The 27,476-nt window shown below is 38.1% G+C and overlaps 1 protein-coding gene across 4 annotated transcripts; it reads left to right on the top strand.

Moving 5' to 3' along the window:
- The first annotated feature begins 381 nt into the window (after nucleotides 1–381).
- On the top strand, nucleotides 382–27,207 carry MAPK9 (mitogen-activated protein kinase 9). Of its 4 annotated transcripts, none has more exons than XM_027724038.2 (12): nucleotides 382–453; nucleotides 3,735–3,909; nucleotides 8,489–8,618; nucleotides 9,787–9,845; nucleotides 10,760–10,898; nucleotides 11,112–11,277; nucleotides 12,524–12,595; nucleotides 16,706–16,888; nucleotides 17,398–17,522; nucleotides 18,001–18,064; nucleotides 19,413–19,484; nucleotides 20,223–27,207. In XM_027724038.2, exons 2-12 carry the CDS (start codon nucleotides 3,788–3,790, stop codon nucleotides 20,363–20,365), a joined length of 1,275 nt encoding a protein of 424 aa, XP_027579839.1. In that variant the 5' UTR covers nucleotides 382–453; nucleotides 3,735–3,787; the 3' UTR covers nucleotides 20,366–27,207. The 4 variants fall into 4 exon arrangements, with proteins under 4 accessions (XP_027579839.1, XP_027579842.1, XP_027579840.1 ...); XM_027724041.2 differs by having other exon boundaries at nucleotides 20,218–27,207; XM_027724039.2 differs by lacking the exon at nucleotides 12,524–12,595 and adding an exon at nucleotides 12,221–12,292.
- The last annotated feature ends 269 nt before the right edge of the window (nucleotides 27,208–27,476 follow it).

Genomic DNA, 27,476 nt, shown 5'->3' with positions numbered 1-27,476 from the left:
GGTTGAAAACCAACCCATGTGACATCACTGTGCTGTGCCACTCTGAGGGCTTCTTGTTACAGGGGAGGTGTTTCCTTCATGAAGGACCTCTCCCTGCAGCTGTGAGGAGCCACCAGCCACCAACCGGCCATGTCGTGGTGCTGCTGCTGTGAAGTGACGTCACAACCACACTGCCAAAATGACGTATGTTGTGATGTCATGCCTGTCGATGACGTCACGCTAGGGGCGGGCCGAGCTGCCCACCCTTCTCCACTGCGGTCCTTCACCGCCCTCCCTTATATAGCGGGTGGTAGGTCCCGCCCCCGAAGCTCGATTGGCTGAGCTCAGACGGCGTAGGATCGCGATTGGTCCGCGTCCCTGTCAGTCAGCGGGCGCGCCGTGCGGAGCGCCGTGCGGCCATTGTGGCCGGGGCAGCGGGAGGCGGCGGCCGCGGCCGGTGCCGCTCCGACCCAGGTGAGGGGGCGGCCGTGAGGGGCGGCGGGGCTGGAACCGGGGCGGGACGAGCCCTGGGGCGGCCGCAGCTTCACCCGCGGGCCCCGCCCGCCGCGGCGCGGGCACAGCCGGGGCGCCCCGCGGGCCGCTGCCCGGGCCCGGCCGCGCCGGAGGGACGTGGGGCAGCGGCGGGGCCGGGCCCTCCCTCCTGTCCCGAGCCCCCCTCGCTGCTCTGGGAGCCGCCTGCCCTCCGCCTGCTCCCCTCTCGCTCCGTGCCCGGTGCCCGGCGGCTCCCGGAGCCGGGAGGGTGGAGGGAGCGGCACCAGGGACTGCAGGTCCCGCTCGGTGCGGCCGGGGCGAGCCGGGGCTTTGGAAGCGAAGCAGTTCCTCAGTAGAAGTTTTAAGGGAGACGTGGGAAAGCTGCTCTCTCTCGGTTCTTACATAAACAGCGAAATAGGTTACGGCACGTTTAAAGTTTTTCCCTCTTCCCACCAACTTGCCTTGGCAGAGCGCTGAGGTGCGTGCAGTGTTTGCCTGCGGTGCGTGTGTAACAGCGGAGTGATGCCGTGAGAGGTGGTGGTAAAATCTTTGCTTGGTCGGTGGTGGTTTGGGTTGCTTAAAGAGGAAGGTCGACTTTTCCAAGAGCTGACAGCTACAGAGAACCTCTGAACTGCTGTAATCCCTTGGCATTACTCAGCGACTGCCTTGTTACACTTTCGGTTTGTAACGGGCTGTTCAAGGGCTGTGAGTAGAGGAGTAGGAGGTAAATCGCTCTGATTTGTAGCTGGACTCTTACCTGTTGATATACGTTCCTGTAAAGATTAAAAAAAGAGCCCAACACTGTTGGATGGTAGTCCTTAAAAAGGCACACCTGAATTTGAAGTACATTTGCAAAGGTGGATAAGAGAATAGGGGGAGGTTTTCTGCACTAATGTGTATGTCTGAAATAATATGTATCCTAATGCATCCGAGAAACTTGCAGCCCAAGTAAAAATTAGGACTCATCTTATGGAGAGGTACTTAGCATGGTGAATTGCTAAGAGTGTCAGAATACATAAAACTTGTGTGTTCTGATGCCTCGTTCCCTCTTTGGGTCTTGTCTAAAGAGTTTATCCAGATCTCTAAGTGATTTTTAAAAGTTGGCTTCATGCAGACAAGGATCCTAAAAGGGAGAATTTCTCTAGTTCAGGATAATTTCATTTTGCTGTATTTTTTTGTATCTCTTATAGACAAGTGTTTCATGAACCCCTGAAGACCTCAGGTACAGCATAGTTCTTGTGTAACAAACAGGCTGATAACCTGCAACTTGATACCCAGCTTATGCAAAATCTATGCTTTTTTGGTTTTGTCTGTAAGCCCTTTCAGAGAGAGGATCTTGACCTTCCAGCTGTACCTTTCTTCCAGTAATGAAGATTCACTGAAAATACCATGGCTGCCCAGGGACTGTTTGTCAAAAAATTTGGTACTTCTGAGTCCATAGCTTTGATGTAGCAAAAAAGGTTGGAAAAAAGAGTGGGGTTTTTCCTAGGATGTACTAGGAAAGGCTGGGAGCACCTCTTAAGGCATCTCTTTGGTCTCATGTTGGTGTGAGCTGGCTGGAACTGCATCAGACTGCCCCTAAAATTATTGTGTAGGGGATGTAATTCTCTTCCTCCTTCCCTCTGTTACTGCTGTGAGAGAGGCAGGAAGGTGGCAGCTCACATTTTCCCTTTGCTGGTCCTTTCTCCTCTGCTTTTGTCTTAAGCTACTAAGGGGAAATGCCAAGTAAACTGACTGTCTAAATTGCTGCTGGAGATGACCCAGTTGAATATCTGCTTTTTAAAATGCTGCATAGATTTTGAGAAACTAGGTGAAAAGGACTCTAGACATTTCTTGAGAATGTCTTAAGACTAACTTAACTACTAGCAGTTTGATTTTAAACTCCATCTTTATTAGGACTTGTAGGTCTTCAATTAGTTTTATTGCAGATTCCTCGGAGTTCATCTACTGGCTTAAAACATGGAAAAGATGTTGCTTCCTCCTACGTGCACCGAGGAAGAGGCAGGTCCAAATTCTAATTCTTGAAGCAACCCAAATTAATTTGTGTGACTTTGTGCCCTTCTAGGGTGAGTATCTGGGTTGCTCTTGAGGCTTTTCTGTTTTGCATTGGCTTACAAATGTTCTGTGGGACCAGTCAACAGAGGGGGCTGAGCTGCTCTTTCTGTAGCTGAACCAGACCACACAGGACACAGCTGCTCTCATTTCCTGTTTCAAGGAACTCTTGCCTGTGCAAATCACTTCAGGCTCTAATGACACTATCTGTCACAGTGAATGCAAAATTAAAAATGGGAGGATTTGTTAGAGACCTCTTCAGTAATTACTGAGGTAATTTTCTTGTAAGGTTTGGAAGAGGGATGGAAGCCCAGGAAAACTGGCGGTCTGTGCTCTCGTTACTGTAGCACTTCAGAGCTAAAGAGGTTCAGTCCATTACTGTGCTCTCTGATGTAATTACTTACCTCTAATTCATTCCTGACAGATGGATATAACTTGTTCTCTATTGTGGCAGGAAAGTCTCCTCCAAACTGTGGCTCAGAACTGTAATTCTGTATCACTATAAGGACACAAAGTGCCAGCATCAGGGGTGTTATGGTGTGTGTAGGATGGGAGGGAGAATGTATTGGGATAGGTCTGGATCAGGGAAGGGTTGCCTGGCAGAGGTGAGGAGGCAAAGACCCCCTTGGAATTTCCTACTGACCTAGGTTGAAAGGGATGTTGGAGAAACTGCAGCAGCCACAGGGATTTGGGGGCAGTTTTGTTTCAAACCTGTTTTGCAGTTTTAGTCAAGTTTTTTATTAAAACCCAGTTTCCTTCTGTCCATGGACTCCATGGATTTCTGCTGTTGCTTTTATCTGCATTCTCAGTTTTTGAAAAAAACATAATTTTTAATTTTCTTTTTTGTAATACAGAAATCAATACAGTCCTAGCACATAGTAGTAATTCTAAGTTATGGAGTAGCCTTCAAGGAGTAGAGAGTTGTTGGATTTGGGTGCTTTTGTTTGTTTTTACAGTTGTTTACTTAGCTTTTTGGTTTATAGACTGGAGTTTGAACATGGATTTCCTTAAAGCTGTGAAGGCTCTAATTGGTGTCTGTCTGCAAGTATTTTTCATTAGCAGTGGTAATACAAGAAACTGAAAGAATGTTTGTTTAATGGTGTGCTGTTGAAAAATTCATATGTATTAAAATATGTATAATATATTTTCCATCTTGTCTGCCTGAAAATTAGTGAGAAATTGAACATCTGTTTCTTTTCTTTTTCTTTAAGATCTTGAAAACTTCACCAGGCCCTGAAGAGAGGAAACTATATGACACTACACCATGACTGACAGTAAATGTGATAGTCAATTTTACAGTGTTCAAGTTGCAGATTCAACATTCACTGTACTAAAACGTTACCAGCAATTGAAGCCCATAGGGTCAGGGGCACAGGGCATTGTTTGGTGAGTAATAAATACTTCCTTTAAATATAAAAAACTGTATTTCTGAAACAAAACTCTAATGCATTCCTCACAGAGGCACCAAAATGCAAATACTGATGATAAATTCTCCTGCTACAGGGTTATGGATTAAATAAATTCTAAACCAATTGCTAGCTATAGTTCACTTGCAAACCTCTTTTTTGTTTTGTTTTGTTTTTTTTTTTAGGGAAAATTAATGTAACTGCATAAATTAAAATGGTCAACAAATTTATTCCTTTCTCATTAACCACTTTGTTTCTGTTTCTAGTTCTCCCACCCCCTTGCAGTTGTGATATTGCAGTGTAAGGTTTGACAAAGCAGCCGTGGAAGACTCTGGGTTTTACTCGTTTCTTCGTCACGGCCCCTCCTTTCTTCCCCCTCTTTTATTCCCGATCACTCCTGTCCATGGCCATACTCCTGTCCATTTCTAGGAGCCATCAGTGCAGTGGCCTTGCCCTTAACTGGCAGGATGAGGCAGATCAGTGTCATTGTCACTCCATGGGATGCTGTGTGAGGGGTTTGGGCTGGCCAGCCCTTCCTGTCACCCCACCTTTGTGTCCAGCCTCCAGTGGCCCAGGACGTGAGAGCCATTAGGCTGATCCTGAACCTTAGTCTCTTGTGTGGCACCACACCTCTGGGCCAGCTAAAGGTAAACACTTTCAAATGTTCTTTAGACTGCAGCAATCCATTCTGCACAACTTGGTTCCAGCCCAGATTTTGTTGGGCAAAACTTACTTGGTAACAGCAGAAATGTTTGTTGATGCGGTTTTTAATTCCAAACGCAGGGGAACAAACAGATGCACTCAGGAACTCTCTGATATTGAACTTAATCACAACACATGGTGGGCTGTTCGTGCTTTAAATCCAGCCTGCAGTTTGTCTTCATCTATGAAATCTGCAGAATAACTGTGATGACTCATGTATTGTGAACAACTCCTTCTACAGCACCTGCCCATGTCATCCTGCCCTTTTCATACACATAATAAGTTATATAAGTGGGAAAACAGTGCATTTTTTGTGAGAGCGTGCCTTTATTTTTAGATTATTTAGATACCCCTATTGCCCTGCTAATAGGTGAAAAATAAGCCAAATGAGAACACCATATTTCATTCTTCCTCAGTGGGTTGAGTGGTGGGGGGACATGCATCCTAGATCCTGGTCATTAGTGTTTGAGTAAGATTTAGTGTAGTGCTGACATTTTCCAGGTATAAATGTTCTCAGAGTTATGCTTGTTTTAGAGGGCGTGCAGGAATTTAGGGTGGTTGTAAACTTCTCTCTTTTCATTAGAAGTAATGCATTTGTAAACCAAATTACTTCAGCTAGGTCTCTGCTGCAAAATGAAGTTCAGGTAGTGTTAAGGGCAGTGTTTTGGGAGGAAGAAGGAATGATTTGATTTATTGACTTGTTTTGAAACTACTTGATTTATGAAGTAGCAGAGTGAAACATGGTGTAAAACGTTCATCTTCCTGTGAAATACTTCAAGTTGAAGAGGGTGCAGAATCTTAATTTCTCCTAAAATCTCTTATAGTGCACAAGGGAAAGAGACAAAATACTAGAATGTAAAATGTAGAAAACTCAGTGTAAGATGAGGGCTATCCTGCCGTGTTTGGCTGGAAAATTTCTCAAGTCATTAGTGGGATGTGATGCTTTTTTTTATCATCCAGTGTTTAACATAAAAAACAGAAAAAGTGTTTCTGGAGTTTTGTGTCTGGATTTCATTTCTTTTATGAGAAATTTTTAACACCACGTGTGTCACTTCAGCTAGGAGAGGTCTAAATTTGCTTTTTTTCCCCCAAAATGTTAATGGGAAACTCCATTCTTATTGCTTCTGTGAAGTTTTATCTTTGGTATTAAAATGTAGGAAAATACGTATTTTTGAGAACACATGCTTAGGAAAAACGGTAAATGAGAGCTCTAGGAAGGTGAAAAAGTAACTCAGTGTTATGTAGAGGGTATTTCTAGCTCACCCTGAAAACAGGTTAGGAGAGAAATTGGATATATGTTTTGTATTTTATATACAAAGTACATGTATATGTAACTCACTGCACTTCTTTGTTCCGAAGTATTCATCCATTTGAAGTCTTGTAGTCTATTTCAAACTGACCAATTAGGTACACAGTCATTCTTTTGAAATAGTTTTTGTCTTCAACTTCCTGATGACTTTTTTTTTTCCTTTCTTATCCTTGATTTCCTACATTTTTTAGTGAATCCAATTTTTCTGTCCCAGCAAATTTCTTTTGTCCTGCAATGCGGCAAAGCCACGATCTTATAAATAGCACAGCTTTGACTGTGTTGGTAACTTTACTTACAGTTGCACTTGGAGAAACAGTTGGGATAAGTTTGTTACTTTTTGGAAAACTACACAAGTGCCCTGAAGACCTAGTTACAGTTTACTGGAATCACATTGGAATTACTGTTGTGTGGTGGGGTAGACACCGAGATTCTTCTCTGATATCAAGCAATGAAATAATTTGTAGATGTTTTGTTAGCAGCCAAGGTGATAATTGGGTAGACTTTGGCAAATCTGCTGTTTTAAACAGTTGCCATGATGAAAAAGTCTTGAATTCAAATGAGCAGGGATGGGGAAAGAAATTTAACACCAATTACACTCATGATTTCTTTGGTGTATTTATGTAAAATGAGGTAATATTTAGAAGTGAGGTCTTGGTGGCAATAAAGATTATTTTCTGTCTTATTTAATTTACCAAGGGAAAAAATTAATGGTCACACAGTTTTTTACCAATTTTATTTTTTTTTTTTACTTCTACCAGTCTGGTTTTATTTCTTCCTCTTGGATTATGGAGGTATCAGACAGTTGTGGTTTTTCTTTTTCTTTTTTTTTTTATCTCCAAAATAAGAGGTTCAGGTGGAGTTCTTCACAGATGCTCAGACCAAGGCTTGACATACACCTGATTTGTCAGATCACAGAGGGACACTTCCCCTAAAATTGCTCCTCTGTCCACTGCTGACCTGTGATTGCCACCTAATTTGTGCAGACCCTGTTGGTTACTGATCTGATAGTAATTTGCAGGTATAGTCAGTAACATATGAAAGTCATTAAACATCAAAGTCATTAACATATTACTCCCCTAATTTATATATAACATCTTTTGGGTGAAGTGAATACTGAAACATCAATGCTTTCATACTTGGGAGGAAAATAATTTCTCCAACTGTCTGGCCAGTTGCCTTCCTCCCACTGTGTGTTTTCTTTTGCACAGACATAAAGGCTTTAAATCTCAGAGCGATTCTGGCATTGAATAGTGACTTATGCATTTCACAGAGCTAAGCTGAAAAAAAATACTAGCAGGTCTTTGGTGCAAGTGGCACATTGGTTCACATTTGGGACGTGTAATTTGGGGCATGGCTCCAAGAAAACACAATATCTCATGCGTGAGCTCTGCTTTCTGGTGAGGCTTTTTCCAGGAGGGAGGGAAAGCAGTGACTTTGTGCTGGTAAACTTGATATAATTTGAGTACTGTTGTTGTTGCAGGGGAGCTGTAATTTCTGTAGGAGTACTATTGTGTGATGGTCCTTTTTAATTCTGGTGTTGTATGTACCACGATGAGGTAGGAAAGGAGCTCACAAAGAGCTTAAATGTGCTTGGAAAATATGTGAATGGGAATTCTTTCCTACCCTATGAAAGTAACATTAAATGGAAGTAGAGCAATGTGGGAATCCTTATTTAAAACTGGAACTATTTAAAGACTGGAACTCCTGAGTAGCATGTGCTATGAATTCATGTATACTTTGCCAAATAGTCTATGTGTAAAAAATGAAAAATATTCCCACTTACGTCTTGTTCTCCTTATACAGATTATTTAGCTTTAAGTTCTTATAACTATTAGAGCAAGTTTACACTTTGACCTCAAACTGCAGAGGGAATGGACAATCAGAACTGAAAAACAGGATAAAATTTATGATAATGTTCAATTTTAAACCCTTGTATTGCTCCCTTCAGTCTGAGTTTTCCATATTTCTTCAATGGATTTTTTTTTTCACCCCAAAAGCAGATGATAAAGGTAATTTTCTGCTAGGCACCAAAATTTTCTATCATTGTAAACTATCCACAGAAAAGAGAATATTGATGCCTGCAGAAGGGATTGTAGAGACATGGTTGTGATTCTACTTTAGCAAAGAGAAATATCTACTGCAAATACTAAATGGTTGTCAGTCAGCAAAAGTGTCCAAAAATATTCCAAATATGCAGACTAGGCAATTGAAATGCTTCTTGATTTCAAATAAGCCTAAAATATTTTTAGATCTTGCAATTTTGAATGTGAGTCTTGAGTCAGCAGATTCAGTCTAAAGACAGAAAGGAGAGCAGGAAGACTTCTGATGAATGTCAGCACCTTCTGTTTGACCTATTTGTATTTATTAAAGGCTGTGTAGTTTTTAAAGGATGTTTGTTTTCTGAATTAGAATTAGATGAAGTTAGTACAAGCAGGTTAGTGGGTATGCTTTGTTTCAACTCTTGATTTCTTTCCTCACTCCTGCCTCCCTTTTGCCCCCTCCTTTCCCTCAAACAGACTTCAACTTGTTTGTCTTTGAACACTTCTAGTGCTGCCTTTGATACAGTCCTTGGAATCAATGTTGCTGTGAAGAAGCTGAGTCGTCCTTTTCAGAACCAAACCCACGCGAAAAGGGCCTACAGAGAGCTCGTTCTTTTAAAATGCGTCAATCACAAAAATGTAAGTTGGCCTTTGTATTTCTCTCCCTCAGTTACTGTCACTTGTCAGAAAAGCTCTGGGTTGGCTCTCTCACTTGTTGTTAGTAACCAAAGTAATGGAAAAATAGTGAAGGACTGCAAAGATTTGCTGTTCCTTACGATGTCTGGTCAAGGTTTTGGGTGAGCTGTTTGGGGTGTGCAGTGCCAGGGGTAGGAGGATTTTGCTCTGGTTTTGGTATAGGTTGCCATCAGTGTCAGCTTTACAGAGCTGGCCTTGCTCTGTTCCATATCCCTTTTTAAGTTTTACTGCAGCAAAGCTTATTTAGCAGTGGGATGGTTTGGAGATTTGACCCTTGTTACTGCATTGTAGTTAAATCTTCCGACCTTAGGCAGGATTTTTATTAAATACAGCATTTAACTCATGGGGTTTGCAGAGGTGCAGCACTGTCTAACAATTTATTGATAAACCAAAGGGAAATACTATGGCCAACACTTGTGAATTTTAAAGTCTGTGAACCTTCTAAAATAAGCCTTGATGTCAATAATTCAGTTTTCAAGTGCAAGAATATAAATTTATGTGGCTGCTATGTTCTGATACTAACATGAACTAGAAACGTCGTTGGTCATTGAAGTAGTGCAGTAAGGTCTCAAACTTTCTGGAATAATTAGCCTTTCAGGGTTGATTTTTAAGTAAGATTGTGGTGAAGCCCAGATGTAGCAGAATGAAAGCAAGGTGGTTATTAAGGATGGCAGTACAGTAATTTTAGCAGTTCTGGAAATAGTACATCACAATCTAAGTTTAATGGGATGGCGTGGGGCACCTCTGTGCACGTGGTGTTGGACAGCCTTGGCTAAAATTCCTTGCACAACATGTGATTTAAAATAAGAGATTATTATTTATGGGGGGGGAAAAATGGCACTGGGGAGGGAAATAGAAAGTGTCTTATAACTTTAAAAAAAAAAAAGATGATTTTTTTTCTGTCTTGGTTCCTTTGGCACACATGCTGCAGTTTGGAACTGGTTCTGAATTGGCAGTTTTTCAGCATATGTGAATTAACTGCAGCCAAGTAACGTTCAAGTTGTATACAGTAACAGTGTGCACTTGATTTTTGAATAGTAACTTCTGTAATAGTGGAGTTTTATATGAATTAAAGCAGAGATTTCTTCTAATGTTTGTTTTTATTTTATAGATAATTAGTTTATTGAATGTATTTACACCACAGAAGTCACTAGAAGAATTTCAGGATGTGTAAGTACTAGATTTATGTTTTAATTTTCTCTGATAAATACTAGCCTAAGCACTGGAGGTGTATTTCCAGTATCCTACAGACTTCATGCCTTGAAAATCAAGGGTAGCTAAAAGCTGAAGTGGGAAATAAAAAAAGGATATTTACCTTTTATTCATCTGTCTGCCATACTTTGCTGCTTGTATCTGGTTGGTTTGTATGGTCCTTCAGCTACAGGGATCACCTCAGGATAATTACTTGGTCAGGATAACCTGAGAGCATTTTTTTGCTGTACCAATCACATCAGCACAACAGTATTATTGGCCTCAATTAAGAACTGAATATATTTCTTTTTTATTCAAGCTGTGTCAATTGGTCTAGAAAGGATTCCTGGCCATTTGATTGGTGGGATATTCCTATAGGTTCCAGGGAATATGCTGTTATGGTTTGTGAATGGGCTTCCTGAGTAAGTGAGGGAGTGTGTGTGTCTCAGGTGGGTAAGCAGATGATACTTTAACTTGAAAATTATTCGATGATTCTTAGTTTTTACTGTGCTTATCCTAATTTTCTTATTAATGTTTTAGATTAAAATACAGTGAAAGGGAGCATTTACATTGCAATATCTGCAATCTCTGCATCAACTTTAGTCAGTCGTAGCTTTTCATGCTGCATAAAGTCATAATTATTCTTTGTGTTACTGTTTATAAAACTAGTGGAATTTTGCTGTCTTGTGATGGACTATTCAGCACTTCATTTTTCGATAGACTATTTGAATAGATAATTTAATTTTGTAACTGCATGAACTTTTTTTATCATTAACCTTTTTGACACCTATGTTAGCAAAGTAGTGAACTTTATTAAACATCTCTTATGCTAAGCTTAAACCTCATATGAGAAGACTTGAGTTTCCTTAATGCTTTCTTTTCTTGTGCTTTAGATATTTGGTTATGGAGCTGATGGATGCAAATTTGTGCCAGGTTATTCATATGGAATTGGATCATGAAAGAATGTCCTATCTACTTTACCAAATGCTTTGTGGTATCAAGCATCTCCACTCAGCTGGTATCATCCACAGAGTAGGTAGTAGTAGATCATTAAAAATACTCTTTGTGAACACAGTTGTTATGAAACAGGGAGGAAGGGAAGGGGTTGTATAAAGAAGCAGATACACCAGAGCAGGAAAATGCAGTCGATAGTAAAGTGAATTTTTGGCTTATATTGACTGTGGAGGGTGTGTGTGTATTACTCTGAATGTTAATCCTTCCTTAACTGGAGTAATTTCTTGTTAGGATTTGAAACCCAGCAACATAGTAGTAAAATCAGATTGTACCCTAAAAATCCTTGATTTTGGACTGGCAAGAACAGCATGTACTAACTTTATGATGACTCCATATGTAGTAACACGGTATTACAGAGCACCAGAGGTTATCCTTGGAATGGGATATAAGGAGAATGGTAAGTTGCTGGAGGAATGCTTTAAATCTTCTGTCTAAAGCATGTCTCTCTTGGAACATAACTTTGAAAGGAGGAGGGAGGGCTGGTTTCCCCTGTCGTGTCTAATTGTGGTATTGGAAGTAACAAAAATTACACTGTAATAATTGTGGGGAATATAACAGTTTGCTGTTCTGTGTGCCTTTATGCACTTAACATATGCTGCTCCCTCTCCCCTGCTATTGTTATATCTTTTCATGTGTTCACTTATTATCTTTTTGCCATTTTTTTATTCTCCAAAGACCTCTTGAGACACTTGATTCTGGCTGATCTTAAACCTCCCCCCAAAACCAAAAAACATCATTATATAAATAATAAACCCTTAAATCAATATGATTTTCTTCTGATGCATTTACCTTTGACAGTGTCCCCCTTTCCCTCTTTGATTATTGAAATCTGCTGCAGATCCCTTCATAAAACATGTCTTATACTCTCAAGTTTGCATAGCACTCAAAGAGGCTGTGTGTTATATTATTAAACCCAACACAGCTATAAGGTATTGAACATTGAGCCAACAAAATTGTTGTCAGGGAAATTTTTGCTTTATTGGGGGTTTTACCTGCTGATTTTTACTGGCACTGGACTTGCATGTTAGTAAATCTTTTTGCTTTCTCACAAGGGCTTGGGGATACCATGGGGTTTGTATACATGTAATTTTGACCATGTAAAACAAGGGACCTTGATTGGGCCCTTGGTAATGGAAAAAACCACTTTAATTAATGCACAAGGCAGCTTGTCATACAGGAAGTGCTGATGTGGATAAGAACTTTAGTAGAGGCTGTTCTGGTTGGGACAGAAATAGTCTGCAGGACTGTAGGAATAAAGGGTGAGCTTACAAATAAGTAATTGTGGTGTTTTAAAAAACTCTCTTTAATCTTTTGTCCTTGTTGCACCTAACATGTGCTAGTGGATATCTGGTCTGTTGGGTGCATTATGGCAGAAATGGTGCTCCATAAAGTCCTGTTCCCAGGAAGAGATTGTATCCTTCTTCACAGTCATTTCACAAGTGGAAACACTGATTACATTTTACAAAAAGCTCATGACAAAGTTTAGGAACAGTCAGTTGGTGTTGATATGATTGAAAATTCATGTGAGCAGTTTGGTTTTCCACATTGTTGTGTTTTATTGTAGATGCTTAGATGGTTTTGTTTGTTTTCCTCACTTTTGTTCATGATACTTCATAATTTGATCATTTCACTTTTATTTTCAGTTGATATCTGGTCAGTTGGGTGCATCATGGGAGAATTGGTGAAAGGTTGTGTGATATTCCAAGGCACTGATCGTATCCTTCCCTAGTCATCCCTGAATCCCATTCCACTTCCAACAGAGACACAATTATTTTGATCTGTATAAGTATAAAAGCATAAACAGTATTTTCAATAACATGTTGTAATAGATCCGCTGTACTATTTGAAATTAGTGTCATTAACCAAATTGTTGAGCTTTCCATTTTATTTTCTTAGTAGACTATATTTAATGTAACTTGCAGTAGTTGTGGAATATATATTAAAAACTTCAGCTTTTGTAGTTTAAAAAAGGGAACAGTTAGGTATAAAAACCAGAAAATATACTTACTGCTTTTTTTGCTCTTGTTCTTTGTATATAAGTGTTATAAGCAAAAACCTACAAAGTTACTTTTTACTGTGCATGGATTTTACTTACTGTTTGTTCAAATAGTAGACTAATTTTGTTTATTGCACAATTTTTTGAGTTTCAATCAGATTTTTTTCCTGCTTATTAGTGTTTGCTGGGCAAAGGTGTCCCACTGGCAAGCACACTGCATGAGATCTTTTTTTATTCCTATTATTTAATACAAAAAGAAAAGCTTTCTTTCTGGAGGTTTTTTGTTTCATTCTACAAAAATTTGATTTTAGGCTTATTTTTTCTATAAGATTGTTACTCTTCCATTTCTTCCTCCAATATTTTTGACCAAGATTTCATAAAATCATAGAATCACAGAATGGTTTGGGGTGGAAGGGACCTTAAAGCTCATTAGTTCCAATCCCCTGCCATGGGCAGGGACACCTTCCACTAGCCCAGATTGCTCCAAGCCCCATCTAACCTGGCCTTGGACACTTCCAGGGGTGGGGCAGCCACAGCTTCTCTGGGCAACCTGTCTTGATAAAATTCTGCTTACTTGTATAATAGGAAATTTTACTGTATTAAAAACAAACTTTCATATATATATATATATATATATATATATTTAGGTCTCAGAGATTGGAAAACTCAATTATACATCACTGGATCACAAACAAGTGTTCACACTGTATTAAGTGAACAGAAGTGATCATTAATAAAGATGTTCTTTGAAGATTTTGATTATGTTTGAAAATATTTCCCTAAAAACAAAATTTAAAACATTTGACTTGTTATCAAGTTCTAGTTATAAAAACTGGAGGAAAATCAATTTTGTCCTTTATCGGTAATCTCATAAAATACCAATGTTGTAGGACCAAACAGTCAAAATTGATCAGTTAATAAATAGAATCCAGCCGACAAAATCAAACCACAATTGTCAGTTGTGGCTGTGGGTCTCATGTAGCTCCTTGTGCTCCAAGTTTTTGAAGGAAGAATAATATTTTTGTTCATCAGCAAGAAGCAGTTGAGTCCATCACCTGTTCACAGATACCTACATATCTTATAGTGGAGGACTTCCAATTGTAATGCTAAATTTCATGACACTAATCTTCAGCAGTTGATCATGCATTATTGAGTAGTACCAATGATTAATGTTAAATAAGTCCTTTTTTTTTTCCTACCTTTCTTCCTTTCTATACTTATTATTTTACCTTTTGAAGCCTTCAGACCAACCTAACACAATTCTTCATGTATGTTATGTGTCTTTCACCTGCATGTTGTTAGCATGGGCTATTTCAATTTATTCATGAATAAATGAAGGAAATTTTGTGCATAATTTTTGAACAAGTTACCATTTGTGATTCCCTCAGGGTCACTGAAGCTCCACCAATCTGTGTTTCAAGGGGTCTTTTCCCCTGGTATGGAAGTGCATAGCTGTGTTTACAGGGATTTTTGCTTCTTGTAAGAGTTTCAGTTTTCTTTAATGTGAAATACTGACAACTCTTTGTGTTGTTGAAGCTTTTTGAGGTTTTGTTTGTTTTCAAGTTAAATTTTAAAATGTGTTAGTATTTGGAGATATAGAGGATGGAGCCAAATTCAGCATATTTTCCAGTGCTATGCCCTTGACTATCTTCAGGAAAACTTACCCTTAGACTCAGTAATTTGTCTTTTCCCAGATGGCAGCTGGGGATTTCTGGGATACTTGCAGCAGTGCTCTGGGTGGAATGAAATGCTCTGCGTTGCCAGGGTGATGGAGGCACAGAACCTGCTCCTGACTGGAGCTGTGGAGGCCTGAGAGACTGGAAAGGAGAAATGCAGGAAAACCAGGCAAGATACCTAAGGTGAAATAATGGAAAAATGTGGCAGCACCAGAGTGGTTTTAATGCTCTTCCTGCCCACAGGGTGAAGGAAATTAATTGCCTGACTGATGAAAAAAGCATGAGGAGTGTTCAGGCTGTCTTGGGAGAAGTCCTGCTTTACTGTGATTGTAAGAAAGACTCTGTTTTCAACTTCTTTTCTTCCAGAGTCCCCAAAAAATAGACAAATATACTTGGCGTGGCTTAAACTGCTGGTTACTTTTGACCCTGAAGTCACTGGAATGGGAAGGGTGATTTTGTCATTCAGGGCTTGCTCTGGCTGCTTTAGCCTGAAATCCCTCATGGGTTTCTGATAAGAGGTTTGTCTTATTTCAAGTCCATCCTATATTGAGAATTTTTTTTCGACTTTCACCATCTGTAAAGCACTTTGAAACATTCCAACTGAAACACTGTTTTTTGCCAGTTTTTACCTCTAAATTGAATAGGTGATTAAGTTTTCTGCCCTCCCCCCAGTGCTCTGAGACCTCAATAGACTGGACTCTAATTTGATTACTTGATTAACCAGGCTGCTGTTACTCAAAAGAAAAACATCTTCTTGAATCTAGATTGGTGGAGATCTCACAAAAATCAGTTTCTTGACCAGGAACAAAATTTCCTTATATATGTCAATATTCTTTGTCTGTGCTTTGTTTTAGCATGATGTTAACAATATTCACTTCTTAATTTTGATTTTAATAACAGCTTTTCCATTGGAATGCATTCAATAAGTAAATAAAATTTTCAATCTTTGTATCAGAAGTCTAAATCTAAAGTCTTAGCATTAAACAGTGAAAATACATATATTCCTAGTTGTATTTTTGGCACACTAACTACAATAAAAGCACCTCAGTGTTTTTAAATACATCTTAATGTACAGCCTACTTGTTGTTTTGTTGCATAATCTGTCTATGAGAATAGATAGGTTGAAGTGCTAGATTATGAATTTAACTATGAATGTTTGCAAGGTCAGTGAATAGGCTCAGCTGGAATTGCACATTCTTTTTATCAGGAAAAACTCTGAAGTATAAATCAGAGTAGACTTAAATATCAGGAATATTAATGCAGTGTCTTCTTGGTGTGATAAATGAGCTTTGTTACCCCAAGTTCAGAGCAGGCTCTGGTATGTTGTCTGGGGGAAATTCCTTCACTTGAAAGAGGGAGAAGGGACAGTCCTGAAGAAACATGAGGCACAATTTCAACTTGTGGTTTGTAAATACTATTCCTCTGAGATATTTAAATTTTGGATTTAAGAACAGAGTAATCTGTGAGTATTACCATGGTTGATACACTTTAAAAAAACCCCAACCTGCTAAAAACCTACAGGAATCTGGATTTGCTGTTCAGAACCCCTCTGAACCTTTTCTGATGTTGAAAAAACCCCACAAAAACAACAAACAAAAAAACCCCCAACCAACCACAAAAAACCCCACCCAACCATCCAACCAGCCCCGCCACCAAATGCTACAACCCAAAGCTTAATTTCCTTAGGAGACAGGCAGAAAATTCCTTTCTTTGGATGGGATCTATTTGTGCTTTAGGGGGTTTTGTGTATTTTTCCCCACCTTCATGTGGCACTTCAGAAGATTACACAGCAGCCTTACTTTTTTGTCCTTAGAGTTATTTTGCTGTGGATACAATTGCCAAATAAAGCTTCTTTTGGACTCCAAAAAAGTATTGCTTTCAATACTAGCCAATAGATAATAATTAGGAGGAGATACCTAAGCATAATATATTGTGCAGCACTTCCAGCCTGTCCTTCAGATTAAAATCTGAATCTTTTTTTTTGTCAATGTAGCTTTTTGCATGGCAGCTCAGAATACTGCCAGTGCTAGAATGAAGTTCATATTTATGTCCTCTGTTCAAGTTTTCACTAACTTTTCAGATTTTGTAAGTGCTATTTTTGTATAGTGCAGACTTCAAATCCTTCAGCTGATTTTCCTAAAGATCTGGTGCAGATATTGATCAATGGAATAAAGTTATTGAACAATTAGGAACACCATCAGCAGAATTCATGAAGAAACTGCAGCCTACAGTGAGGAATTATGTAGAAAACAGGCCAAAATATCCTGGTATTAAATTTGAAGAGCTCTTCCCAGACTGGATATTTCCATCAGAATCTGATCGTGACAAGTTAAAAAGTAAGGCGAGTTTTTTCTCTTTTTTTTTCCATGATGTTATTTACACCTAATTAAAAAACCTAATATAAAATGTTTATTGCAGTAGGTGTCAACATTAAAAGATGTATACCTTGTGTTTCTTTCATTTATGACAAGTTCTGGAGTCTTAGTAGCAGTTACTAAATACAGACTGTTTCCCCATCCCCAGGATTCTGTTTAATTCCCTTAATTTTAATCCATTGAATAATGTCTGTCACTTCATGTTCTCCTAAAGCAACACTTGTTATGGAGGTTATTGCTGATTATCTTTCTCTAACTGCTGTGTGCATACAGCTCATTTTGACTTTAATTTGACTTCAGATAATTACTGAGAAAATGGAAAAAAACCCAACCCACCTTATTATATTCTCTAGACCAGAAGGGAAATCTGTTACTGTGCATGTCCTACGTTCCCAGTATTTATTTCCTGTGTCAGACATTAAACTGTACAGCTCTTTTACATGTGTGTTCTTTTCACCTTTATTTTCTAGCCAGCCAAGCTAGAGATTTATTGTCAAAAATGCTTGTAGTAGATCCAGACAAGAGAATTTCTGTAGATGAAGCCTTACGTCATCCTTATATTACTGTCTGGTATGATCCAGCTGAAGCAGAAGCTGTAAGTTTGCAATTAAAATAAATTTTTAAGATACCAGTTTAATAACTTGAAAAAAATACCTTTAATTTTAGTCTAGAGCATGCTTTGAACTCCTTCACTGGAAAGCAGAAGTCACACATAAAGCCTTCAGATCAACACTGAAAATGGTTGTTGGTATTTCCATTTACTTCACAGAAAGAGGTGCCTTTTTGGTGGCAATCCAGGGCTGTCTGAAACAGGCACTTGCTTAAGGCCCTACAAAGCCTTAAAAAGAGTTTAATTTCAGTTGATGCTTTTTAACAACCTTTCAGTGGGAGGCAGGACTTAAAAGCAAATTCTGGAATTGTAAAATGAATGTCATTGAGGTATAGAGAATAAACTGCCAACAGTGAAGGTAACAAAATGCTAAAAAAGTTGTCATTTTTACATTTTTTTAGTTATGACTGGGTGTGTTAACCTGATGCAGTAGACACAACATAGACTTTTCTTTTCTTTGTAGCCTCCACCTCAAATCTATGATGCACAATTGGAAGAAAGAGAACATGCAATTGAAGAATGGAAAGGTAAGAACTGAGCATGTTGAATTACATTTATTGTAATATCTTGTGTTATTAATGTGTGGCCCACAGCACACATGTGCTGGATTGTGTAACTGAGGGGAACCCACTATTCCAAATAAGCAGTACTGCCTGTGGCAACAGGAAAAGAAATCAATAATGGCAACACGTTCTGTGTGGTGTAAATACATAGATAGGTGTGTATATGTTCATATATAAATGTAACATTTTAAGTCTGGTTAACAAAAAGCTGCATTTTCTTTTTTTCTTCTCTTTCTGTTTTTCTTAAGTGTTTGTAATCTATATAGCTTTTTCCTTGATAGAGAATTCTCTGAAAAAAAAACATGCCTCTTCTCAGTGTGCATTATTTAAGCCACATCTCTTGTCAATATTTACTAGTTCATTTGTTCTACAAGTCTTAAATAGCAGAAGAGTTCTTTGGTGTGGGTTTGTTTTTCCTCTGATTGCTTGTTTATTGACCAACTAGGTTAAACTGTTGGCTTAAACAAAAGAAAAGACAGCACCGTGGTATTGAAATCAATTCCACCTTATAGTTTTAGTCAAAAACATTAAATGGTGAGGCAGTTCAAATTTTAAACATGTGCCATCACAAGACCAAGGGTTATAGACATCCTTGCTGACTACTTTGAAAGCTGCTTGCTTTTGTAAAACAGCTTTATAGATTTCAGATATTGATTCTGGCTTATATAGACATATATTACCCTTAGGACCAGCACAGGTAGGCACACTTCAAATTATCTTTGATTACTGCAAGGTAGAAAATTAAATGGATTAGCTAAATCTAATTGAATGCATTTGTAAACATTGTTACCCAGAATTAAAAAGATCTTAATCTATTTAGATATTGTTACTCTTAGTTACATTAAGACTATGGGTGCATACACAAGCTTCTGTGATTTAAGTTACAGCTCTGATTTTGTTGTTGTTTAGGTGCCTGTACCCTGAGTTATCCTTGATTAGTAAACGAGGGGTTCAGTGCAGTATTTTAACTGTTTACCCTACTTCAAAATCTCCAGGCTTTGCTCAATACATCGACAGAGATTGTTCTTCAAGAATAGAGATGTTTGTGTATGGCTTTGTTATCAAAGTAAAATATCCATAGGGGTTTTAATTAAAATCAGATTTTTAAATCCAAACCTGTAGAATTCTTTTAAAATTGCTGTAGGCCTTTGAAAAATGAGGGAAAATAAATATCTCTACAGTTATACTTCCAGGCAGACCCTTAACCATTTCCTTTTACCTTGATACATATGTGACTTATATACAAATCCTATGTGTTCTTACAGTGTTTTTTTCTGTCTCTTTTCTCTTTCCCTCCGGCCCTTCTCCTAAGAATTAATATACAAAGAAGTTATGGATTGGGAAGAAAGGAGCAAGAATGGTGTGGTAAAAGATCAGCCCTCAGGTTAGTCATTGTTTCAGTAGTTCTTCTGTAACTGTCACACACAGTGCTGGCCTGTGGCACTGGTAAATTAAGAAATCCTGCTTAATAATCCAGGTAGGCAAAATTTTGTTGTTTAGGACTCTTGAGACTGATTTGCCTTTGGAGACCTATGTGCTCTAGTTTTTAATTGTTGTGAACTTGTAGGAAAACTTGAGTAGTGTTGTGTGTCCTGTTGCCTTCTCCCCAAAGGGCTCAGTCCTCACATGAAATAATGGGTACCATCTTATATCACCTGGTGCACAGGTAACTTTTATGTTGGTTCTGCAGGAACCCCTTCCATGCAGGGTTAAACAGCATTAGGGCTCCTTTAGAGCAGTTAATAGTACAAAGTATTTATGCTGATGATTGAATCCTTGATGTTTGCTGCTGTTCTCAAAGCTCAGTGATTAGAATATTGTGCTGTCTTTAATAACTTATATCTGTTAGATTTCTTGGCACTCAGGTCACTATTCACACTATACATTGTTAGTTTTCGTTCTCCTTCTTCCACAGAAAGGGAGAAAAATAAAAATCTCTTAAAGGTCACCTCAGCTTTTGAGTGCTAGGCCCTTAGTTCTTGCTTTTCCACTCTTTAATAATTTCTTGATTTCCTAAGGATTTCTGTGGGGAAAGAGCTGCTCAGAGCCCAGAACTGTGCTTATTTGTGTCTGCAGTATTGTCTTGCCTCAGATTTTATTATGTTTGGTTTTCTTAGCACAGATGCAGCAGTGAATAGCAACACCAGTCCTTCCCAGTCATCATCTATCAATGACATTTCATCCATGTCAACAGAGCAAACCTTGGCCTCAGACACAGACAGCAGCCTCGATGCCTTGACAGGACCCCTCGAAGGATGTCGATGATCAGCCGTGATTGCAGACCTGACTTTGGGAAAAAAAAAAGCTCTTGTTTCCATTGGGCCTGAATTGCTTGTAAGTTAATGGAACCAAGTAGAAAAACTCCATGTTCTGCATGTTCTGCTAAAGTAATGCCTGTTTTTTTTACTCAGTTGTTATGAAATTGCCTGCTTAATGTTGTAGAATGAAAGCAAATCAATGTCTAAAGAACAAAAAAAAAAATTTGAATTTAGACACTATTATAGGCTTTTCTTTGTTTCAGCCTATTTCAGGTGAGCAGTTACAATAGGCCTTTAGCCAATAACTCCTCTTCAGTGGCTTCATCAATCTTCAGTCCCCACTGGCAGGCTTCTGTGACACAGTGATTGTTTACATTTTAGTACAGTATTGCTCATTAATAGGTTTCTTGAATGTATAATCTCTAGGAAGGGTTGTTTTAATGTGTGACTGTGGCAGTTTGCTTTATTTAACTGGAGTGTTGTATGTAAGTGTGAGCTCACATGTTGAACGCTCTCAATTCTACCTTTAAAGGGCACTCATTCTTCCACGTAGCACTTTTTTTTTTTTATTGAACCCTTTCTATCTTCCCTTTCCAACTGCTCTATCTTCTTGTTGAAGAGATAAATGTGAAGTTTGAAGAATACAGCCATTACTTTGTGTTTCACTTATGAGTATGTGTCTCGTAAGTTCTTCAGTTTTTTTACTGTGGATGGAAGATACAGTGGCTTAAATAAATCTGGAGGAAGGATGAGCGAGTTTTCTGTGCAGCAGTGCCTGTTTGGAAGAGGAGAGTGTGCTAAAATGTTCTGTATTTTCTAGCTTGTGATACTGGTCCTTTAACAAGCATAAACAGAGAAGGAAATGATATCTGTGATGCTCTTCATTCACTGCAAACTCTGATAAAAGGAGAGATGAATTGGAGAGACTTGCAGCCTGAAAAAGCTGCATAAATATTTTCCATTTTTTTAATGGGTCCACTCTATCTATCAAGTAATTAAAAGAAATAAAAATACCATAGTTTTGAGTCACTTGTAAATTAAGTATTTAGTTAAGAGAGCTCAGCTCTGTTCTCGCCTTAGGGAAACCTCTCTATTTGTACTGGGGAAGGAAATCATATTTAATACATGTTTTCTTGATACAGTGTCAGAGAAGAGGAGGAGGTTGTTTGCTGTTTCAATTCAGACTTATCGATACAGTTTTCAGAATCAGATAATAGAAACATTGCCTGTTACATTGCACAATCTGTTGAATTAGTAAATGTGTTTGCAGTAGAGTAGGGCTTAAATTGCTTTATGACACACTCTTGTGAGTTTGTGCATGTTCACTTTGGAGTGCCCAGGTGTGACATTTTGCTAAAGGGTCTTGTGTGTGCATGTGTGTGACTAAACTATAGAAGTGTAAGAGTAATAAGAGATGTACAGGATGAGGTAAAACACCACTTTCTTAAAGGCACTATATTTAGCTATCAATCCAGATACTCTTGACTTGAATATATAAATAGAACTTGTAAAATATACTGGCCCAGACAGCCACTGCATTACTGACATATTTCTCTTGTAAAAGAAAGTTATGCATTGTTCCTGACCTTATGATTAGGAAAGCAGCACTTTCTCCTTATGCAAAAGTTGCTTTTATATTAAAATTGTACCCCTTTTTAATAGCTTAATTTGCTGTAGCAAAAAGATTGTTTTACTGTCCCAGAAGGTTAAAAGAAATAAAACTTAAGAAAGTAGTTAATATTAACTTCAGAATTGCCATCTGGAGTCTCTAATTTTTAAAATTCTATTTAATTGAATGGTAGGATATTGGGGCTTGGATTTTTTCTTATTGTTTGGTTTTAAACCTACGGATAACTTAATTTTATCTCTGGATGCTGACAGTATATGTGAAATATTTTTAGTGCGTTTTTGTCACTGGAAAAACATTTAAAAATACCTATTTACCATATAGCAGAACAGTACAAGTTGTGTTCTTTTGCATCTTATTTTTTTTCGGTCCTTGTTATTTGTGTGAGTTAAAATTACTGAAGACACCTGTTCACAATGAACATGAGTGATCCATTATGGAAGTCATCTATTGGATTTCATTTTTCAAGACTTACAGATTGTTCAAGTGAAGTTGTACTGGGCTGTGTTCATTTTGACACTTAGAGCTTTAGAAGACTTAACAAAGATTTACTTGTTTTTCTTCTTGTGTTTGGATATTTGTTTGGGTATTTGCATTTTTTCTTTTGGACTTGGGCTGCTCTAATAACAGGGGGTTGGACCAGATGACCTCCAGGTCTCTTCCAACCTAAATTATTCTGTGATTCAAATTGTCTTTTAATGCTTTTAACACAACTGTCCTATCTCCATGATTTGAACTGGTATCTGATCTTCTCCTAGTACATACTGTTAACTTGAGTATGTACTCTTAGAACAAAAAAAAACCAAACAGCCCTGAGATTAACTGAGTTTATTTGTAAATCTTCTTGCAGGAAAAGCTGTCTCATACCTTATTTTTTTAATGTCTTCTTGCTGTGGCATACATTGAAGCTTTAGAATTTCACAGAATGCCTTTGAAAAATGCATGAAATGTCTGTGAATATTGTGGATTTTGATTCCAGGTTAATTCAAAACCCAGTTGCAAATGCACATCGATCTCCAGGGGGCAAATCTGCAGGTGATACTCACACAAACCCGTGCAGAGTAGGTGCATGCTGCACTTCCCAGGCTACTCCAGGGTGCATGTGTAGGCTCTAAATGCCCTGCATGCAGCTTCTGTACATGTCTCTGTGCTCCTGGCTGCAGAGGAAATCCAGTGCCACACTTGTGAAATGGTTGTCAGTGCCATGAGAATCCTCACTGGTGGAAAGCAAAATGCAGTGTAACTTGGCAGGGGTTTATAAATTTAGAGAGTTTGGTGTGCAATACAATCACTTGTGTTCCTAATACTAAAAATCATGTGTGTAAAGTGATGCAATTGACCATTTTTTTGCACTTTGGCATTTATAAATATTTATATGTATTTAAAGATTAAGAATGTGTGTGTATACATAAATATTAAGGAAACTGCTCAGTTTTGTAAACATGAATGTTACTTTCCTTTGAGAGGCTTTGTATAGTGTTAACACTACTGCAGTATACAATTTAAGAAATATGACTAAAATAAGTGGTGGTCAACATAGATACAATCTGTAATCTTAACTGCTCACCTGAAAATGAGAGGGATCTATGGCTGTCAATCAGATATTTTACCAGAAACGTGTCAAATATATGAACACTGAGTAGCTGAATGGCATTGCAGAAATGGAGTATGTTTTAAACAGTTCATTTCATCTGTGCTCATATCATTTTTCCTCAAAAAAAACGTTAGAAAGGGAAGCTTGGTGTTTTACAATCTGGGTAAGCAGCCTGTAAGTGTGCTTTGAGGAAATACAGTGATATGACAAGTGTCGGTTTTTATTGAAAAAGACAAGAAATGAATGTCAAAATTAAGTCTTTGTCTGCATGGATAATACAAACTGAACTAGTTTAAGGGCTGGAAACTACTGTTTGCAAACAGCCTTTGAGGTTTTGTAATGTTTCCAGTACGGGTTTGTGTTTTCTTGTCAAAATAATGAAAAACTCAACCTTAGCTAGAAATTAACTGGTTGGTTGGGGTGTTTCCCAAGCTGTTAGGAACCAGAGGGCTCTTGACTTTTTTTACATCCTGACAGAGCATACATGTTTATTCAAAATCAATTAAAAGCAAAAAAGTGATTCCATACATTTAATTTTTCTTTCTTAAAGGAAGGACCTTAAATGCTAAATCGGTTTCCTTAAAATTATAATTTTATGGATGAAGTAGGATTTAGACATTTAAATACAGCTGACATACAGAGTCTCCAAGAGCTGGGTGGGTGACCCTTGTGTTGTCAGAAGGGCCACCCTCCAGTTGGGTGTGGGGAGGTCAGAGGTTGAAGTGCAGACAAATGTTTATGCCCGTGATGCTGTTGGGGAGTGCGGGGTCAGTCTTGCAGCGACCCAGCGTGGGGGGGAAGTGCTGAACAGCCTTTGTCTGTATATTCTACACATGTCACATGGATTCTACCAGGGCTTGATGCTAAACCTAGTGATGCCATATACTGGGAACCAAATTCTTTCCTGGGGTACGTAGGGTGTAGTTCCTGCTCAAAACTGGTTTTGATCCAGGGGCACCTGCACCCAGATGCAGAATTTGGACTTGAGTTTCTATGGATGAATCGAATGATTTCTTTGCTTTTCCAGAGTGTCTTTGATTATTTTTTTTGACTATTTTTTTAACATGTCAAAATATGACAGAAAAAGTGTATTGTCTCATTATTTTACATTTTTTAGTTTGTCTATTACATGAGTGACAGTGATGTTCTCAAAGCTTATTACACAACTTATCAAATGAGTTTTGTTTTTTGCCCACTCTGCATGCTAAAAATGTCTGGAGCTAAACTAATGTTTTAAGTAAACCATCTTTTCTCATATTAGTTTTGGAGGAAAGTGGAGAGATAACCATTGTTTCTGTTTGTGTTCTATAAAATAACTATTTTTGTAGCTAAAATTTCAGTTGTTGGATTTCAATCCCACAGTGTTGCTTTGTGGATATAAATTTACCTGGGTCCGCTATTTCAAACAGTACATGTATAACAAGTCCAGCATAAAATTAAACTAATAAAATGCAATCTTCTGCAGTTTGTTGTTGAAAACATAGCAAATCATTTTGGTCCAAGAATTCAAAACAAAATGGAGAAAATACATTTAACTATTTAAGTTTATTCCTTGATGCTGCTGCTTATTTTTTGAAAAGGTGCTTGCAGTTTTGCACAAAAAGAAATCAACTTTATAAATTGCTGGGTTTGAAGCACTTTAGGATTTATCTAAATACAACCAGTATATCATGTACAAAGGAATGACATAACATGTTTAATGTGCTTAAATTTTGGTTGCCATCTTTGCTATTCTGATCGATTTGATCAGCATGTTTCTTTAAACCTGTTTTCAGAGATTTGAAATCAGACTTTTTTTTTTTATGGGCTGAAATTTAGCACATGGTAAGAGATTGTTTGAGAAATATCCTGTAACTGGGTGACTTGATCAGCAGTGTGAATACCTGGCCATCTATTTGATAAAGACACAACGAAGACACAGCAATGTCTGTTCCTATAGCAGGGTCAGCCAGCTGTGAGCACTAGGATTCTTTTTATAAACAAAAAAACCTGTTTTCTGAACTTTTGGCTATGCATCATGAAGTAGTTGTATGTGCTGTGGTAAGGCCAGAGCATCTGCTCTGTGGGACTCCACTGCAGCAGATGCTCTGTGAGCACCACAGGAAGATGCTGTCCCTGCTCTAAAATACTCAACCCAAGCCCTGATATTTTCTGGGGTGTCCTTAAGCAGGTACCTGTGTCTTTGTTTCCCAGGCTGGGTCTGTAGCTCAGCTCTCTGTAGCATCCTGGGATAACAAAAGCAGAGGAGAAAGGAATCAGGCATGAAGAGCCTTTGGTGTTTGTTACTGATCACAGAGCTCCTCAGTGCCCGAGAGCATTTGCTGTTGTCTTCTGATGGGGAAAAACTTTTTTTGAAAACCCAAGTTGTGTCACGAGCTTTTCTATGAATTCAGATGCTTAAATTGGTGCTAATTTTTTAAAAGAAAATGTAACAGATGGTTAGCAGTGTATTTGTCTGTTTTTGATACCTATATTTTCTTAACTGGTGGCAAGCCAAACTTTATAAAATGACTAATGTGCATTTTCAGCTTCATCAGATTCCCAGATTTTCCTGAAGTACAATGTTTTATCTTCCATGGTAGCTACTGCTTCTTTGGAGCTTTCAGGTGTTTTATACACTAATAAAATGAACACAATTAGAACAGACAGCAATACCAAACTATCCTTTTCTTTAAATCACATGTTGTGGTTCCCCAGGTGGTTTTAGCAGTTTAGTGTGATCAAGATGCCTAATTAAGAGCAAACCAGAGATACCTGTGTGCAGTTAACTCAGTGCAGTGAAGCCTTATCTGGTTGTTAAGATAATTTATAAAGATTATACAAATCTTCATCTATTTTAAAGAGGGAATAACAAGTAGAAATCATTAACTGTTTTTGTACAAATGAAAATGTTAATTCTAGAGAATATATTCTTTAGTGTACGCCAGAACACGTGCTATTAAAGAGTATAATAGGCTCATTGAGTGATTTATTATCAAATCCACTTTTATCCAATAAATCAAAATAAACCCCCTTCAAAACTTAGTTGTTGGAGATTTTTTTTTTAAATGCCTTCAAGTTTAACTCCCCTTGGAATCTGTTGTTGTTTTGGTCCTCTTTCCCACCTTCTGTTTACCAAATGTCACAAAAAGTAGCATCAAGCCCTATCCCTTGTTACAGTGTTCTGGTTTTATGGCCTTAATATTAGTTGCAGTATGGTATGTAATTTCAGAAGAAAAATGTGCTTTGAAGTCTAATTCTATAGATACATGTGGCCTCTTCTGCCTATGAAATTAGGCTTTGATTGTCATATCTCATTCTCGATGCTTGTGCAATAGGAACATGTTCCTCTCAATGCAGTGGCTATTCTGTCTGATGCTGGACTTTGTTTTTAGGATGACTAGAAAGTTTTTTGGCTTTTTTTTTTTTTTTTTTTATGGACAGCAGTCATGCTTCCTTGGTTTTTTGGACTGATACTCTTTAGGAAATTAGAATTTCATAAGGAAAACTGTCAATAACTAGTTCTGTAGTTCTAGTTAAAGCCTTGTTCTGAAGCTTTTTTTGGTTTTTGTTTTCTTTCTAAAAATCTTATCGTAAAACAGTACTAAAGCCACTGTAAAATGACAAATAAATATGTATACCTAAAAGATTTGAGCAGTCTGTCTTATTTGCTGTAGCAATGTTTTCTTTTTCTTGATTCTTCCTGTGTTGTAGAATGTTTTGTGTAAACAAAATTATGTATGTTAGATGTATAGATCAGTTCTCTCAAAACATGATATTTCAGTTACCACTTCAGCTTCCAGTTAACCAAAAAAATAAATGTTGGCATGAAAAATGAATGAAGAAAAGCTTTAAGAGATTGGTTGGAGCAGCTTTTTCCTGATCAGCTGGAACATTTGGACACATTAACAACACTTG

This window comes from Pipra filicauda, unplaced genomic scaffold (genome assembly GCF_003945595.2).
Source record: "Pipra filicauda isolate LSUMZ 115617 unplaced genomic scaffold, ASM394559v2 scaffold267_size1258537_pilon, whole genome shotgun sequence".
NCBI lineage: Eukaryota > Metazoa > Chordata > Aves > Passeriformes > Pipridae > Pipra > Pipra filicauda.
This window is presented reverse-complemented; position numbering and strand designations above follow the sequence as displayed.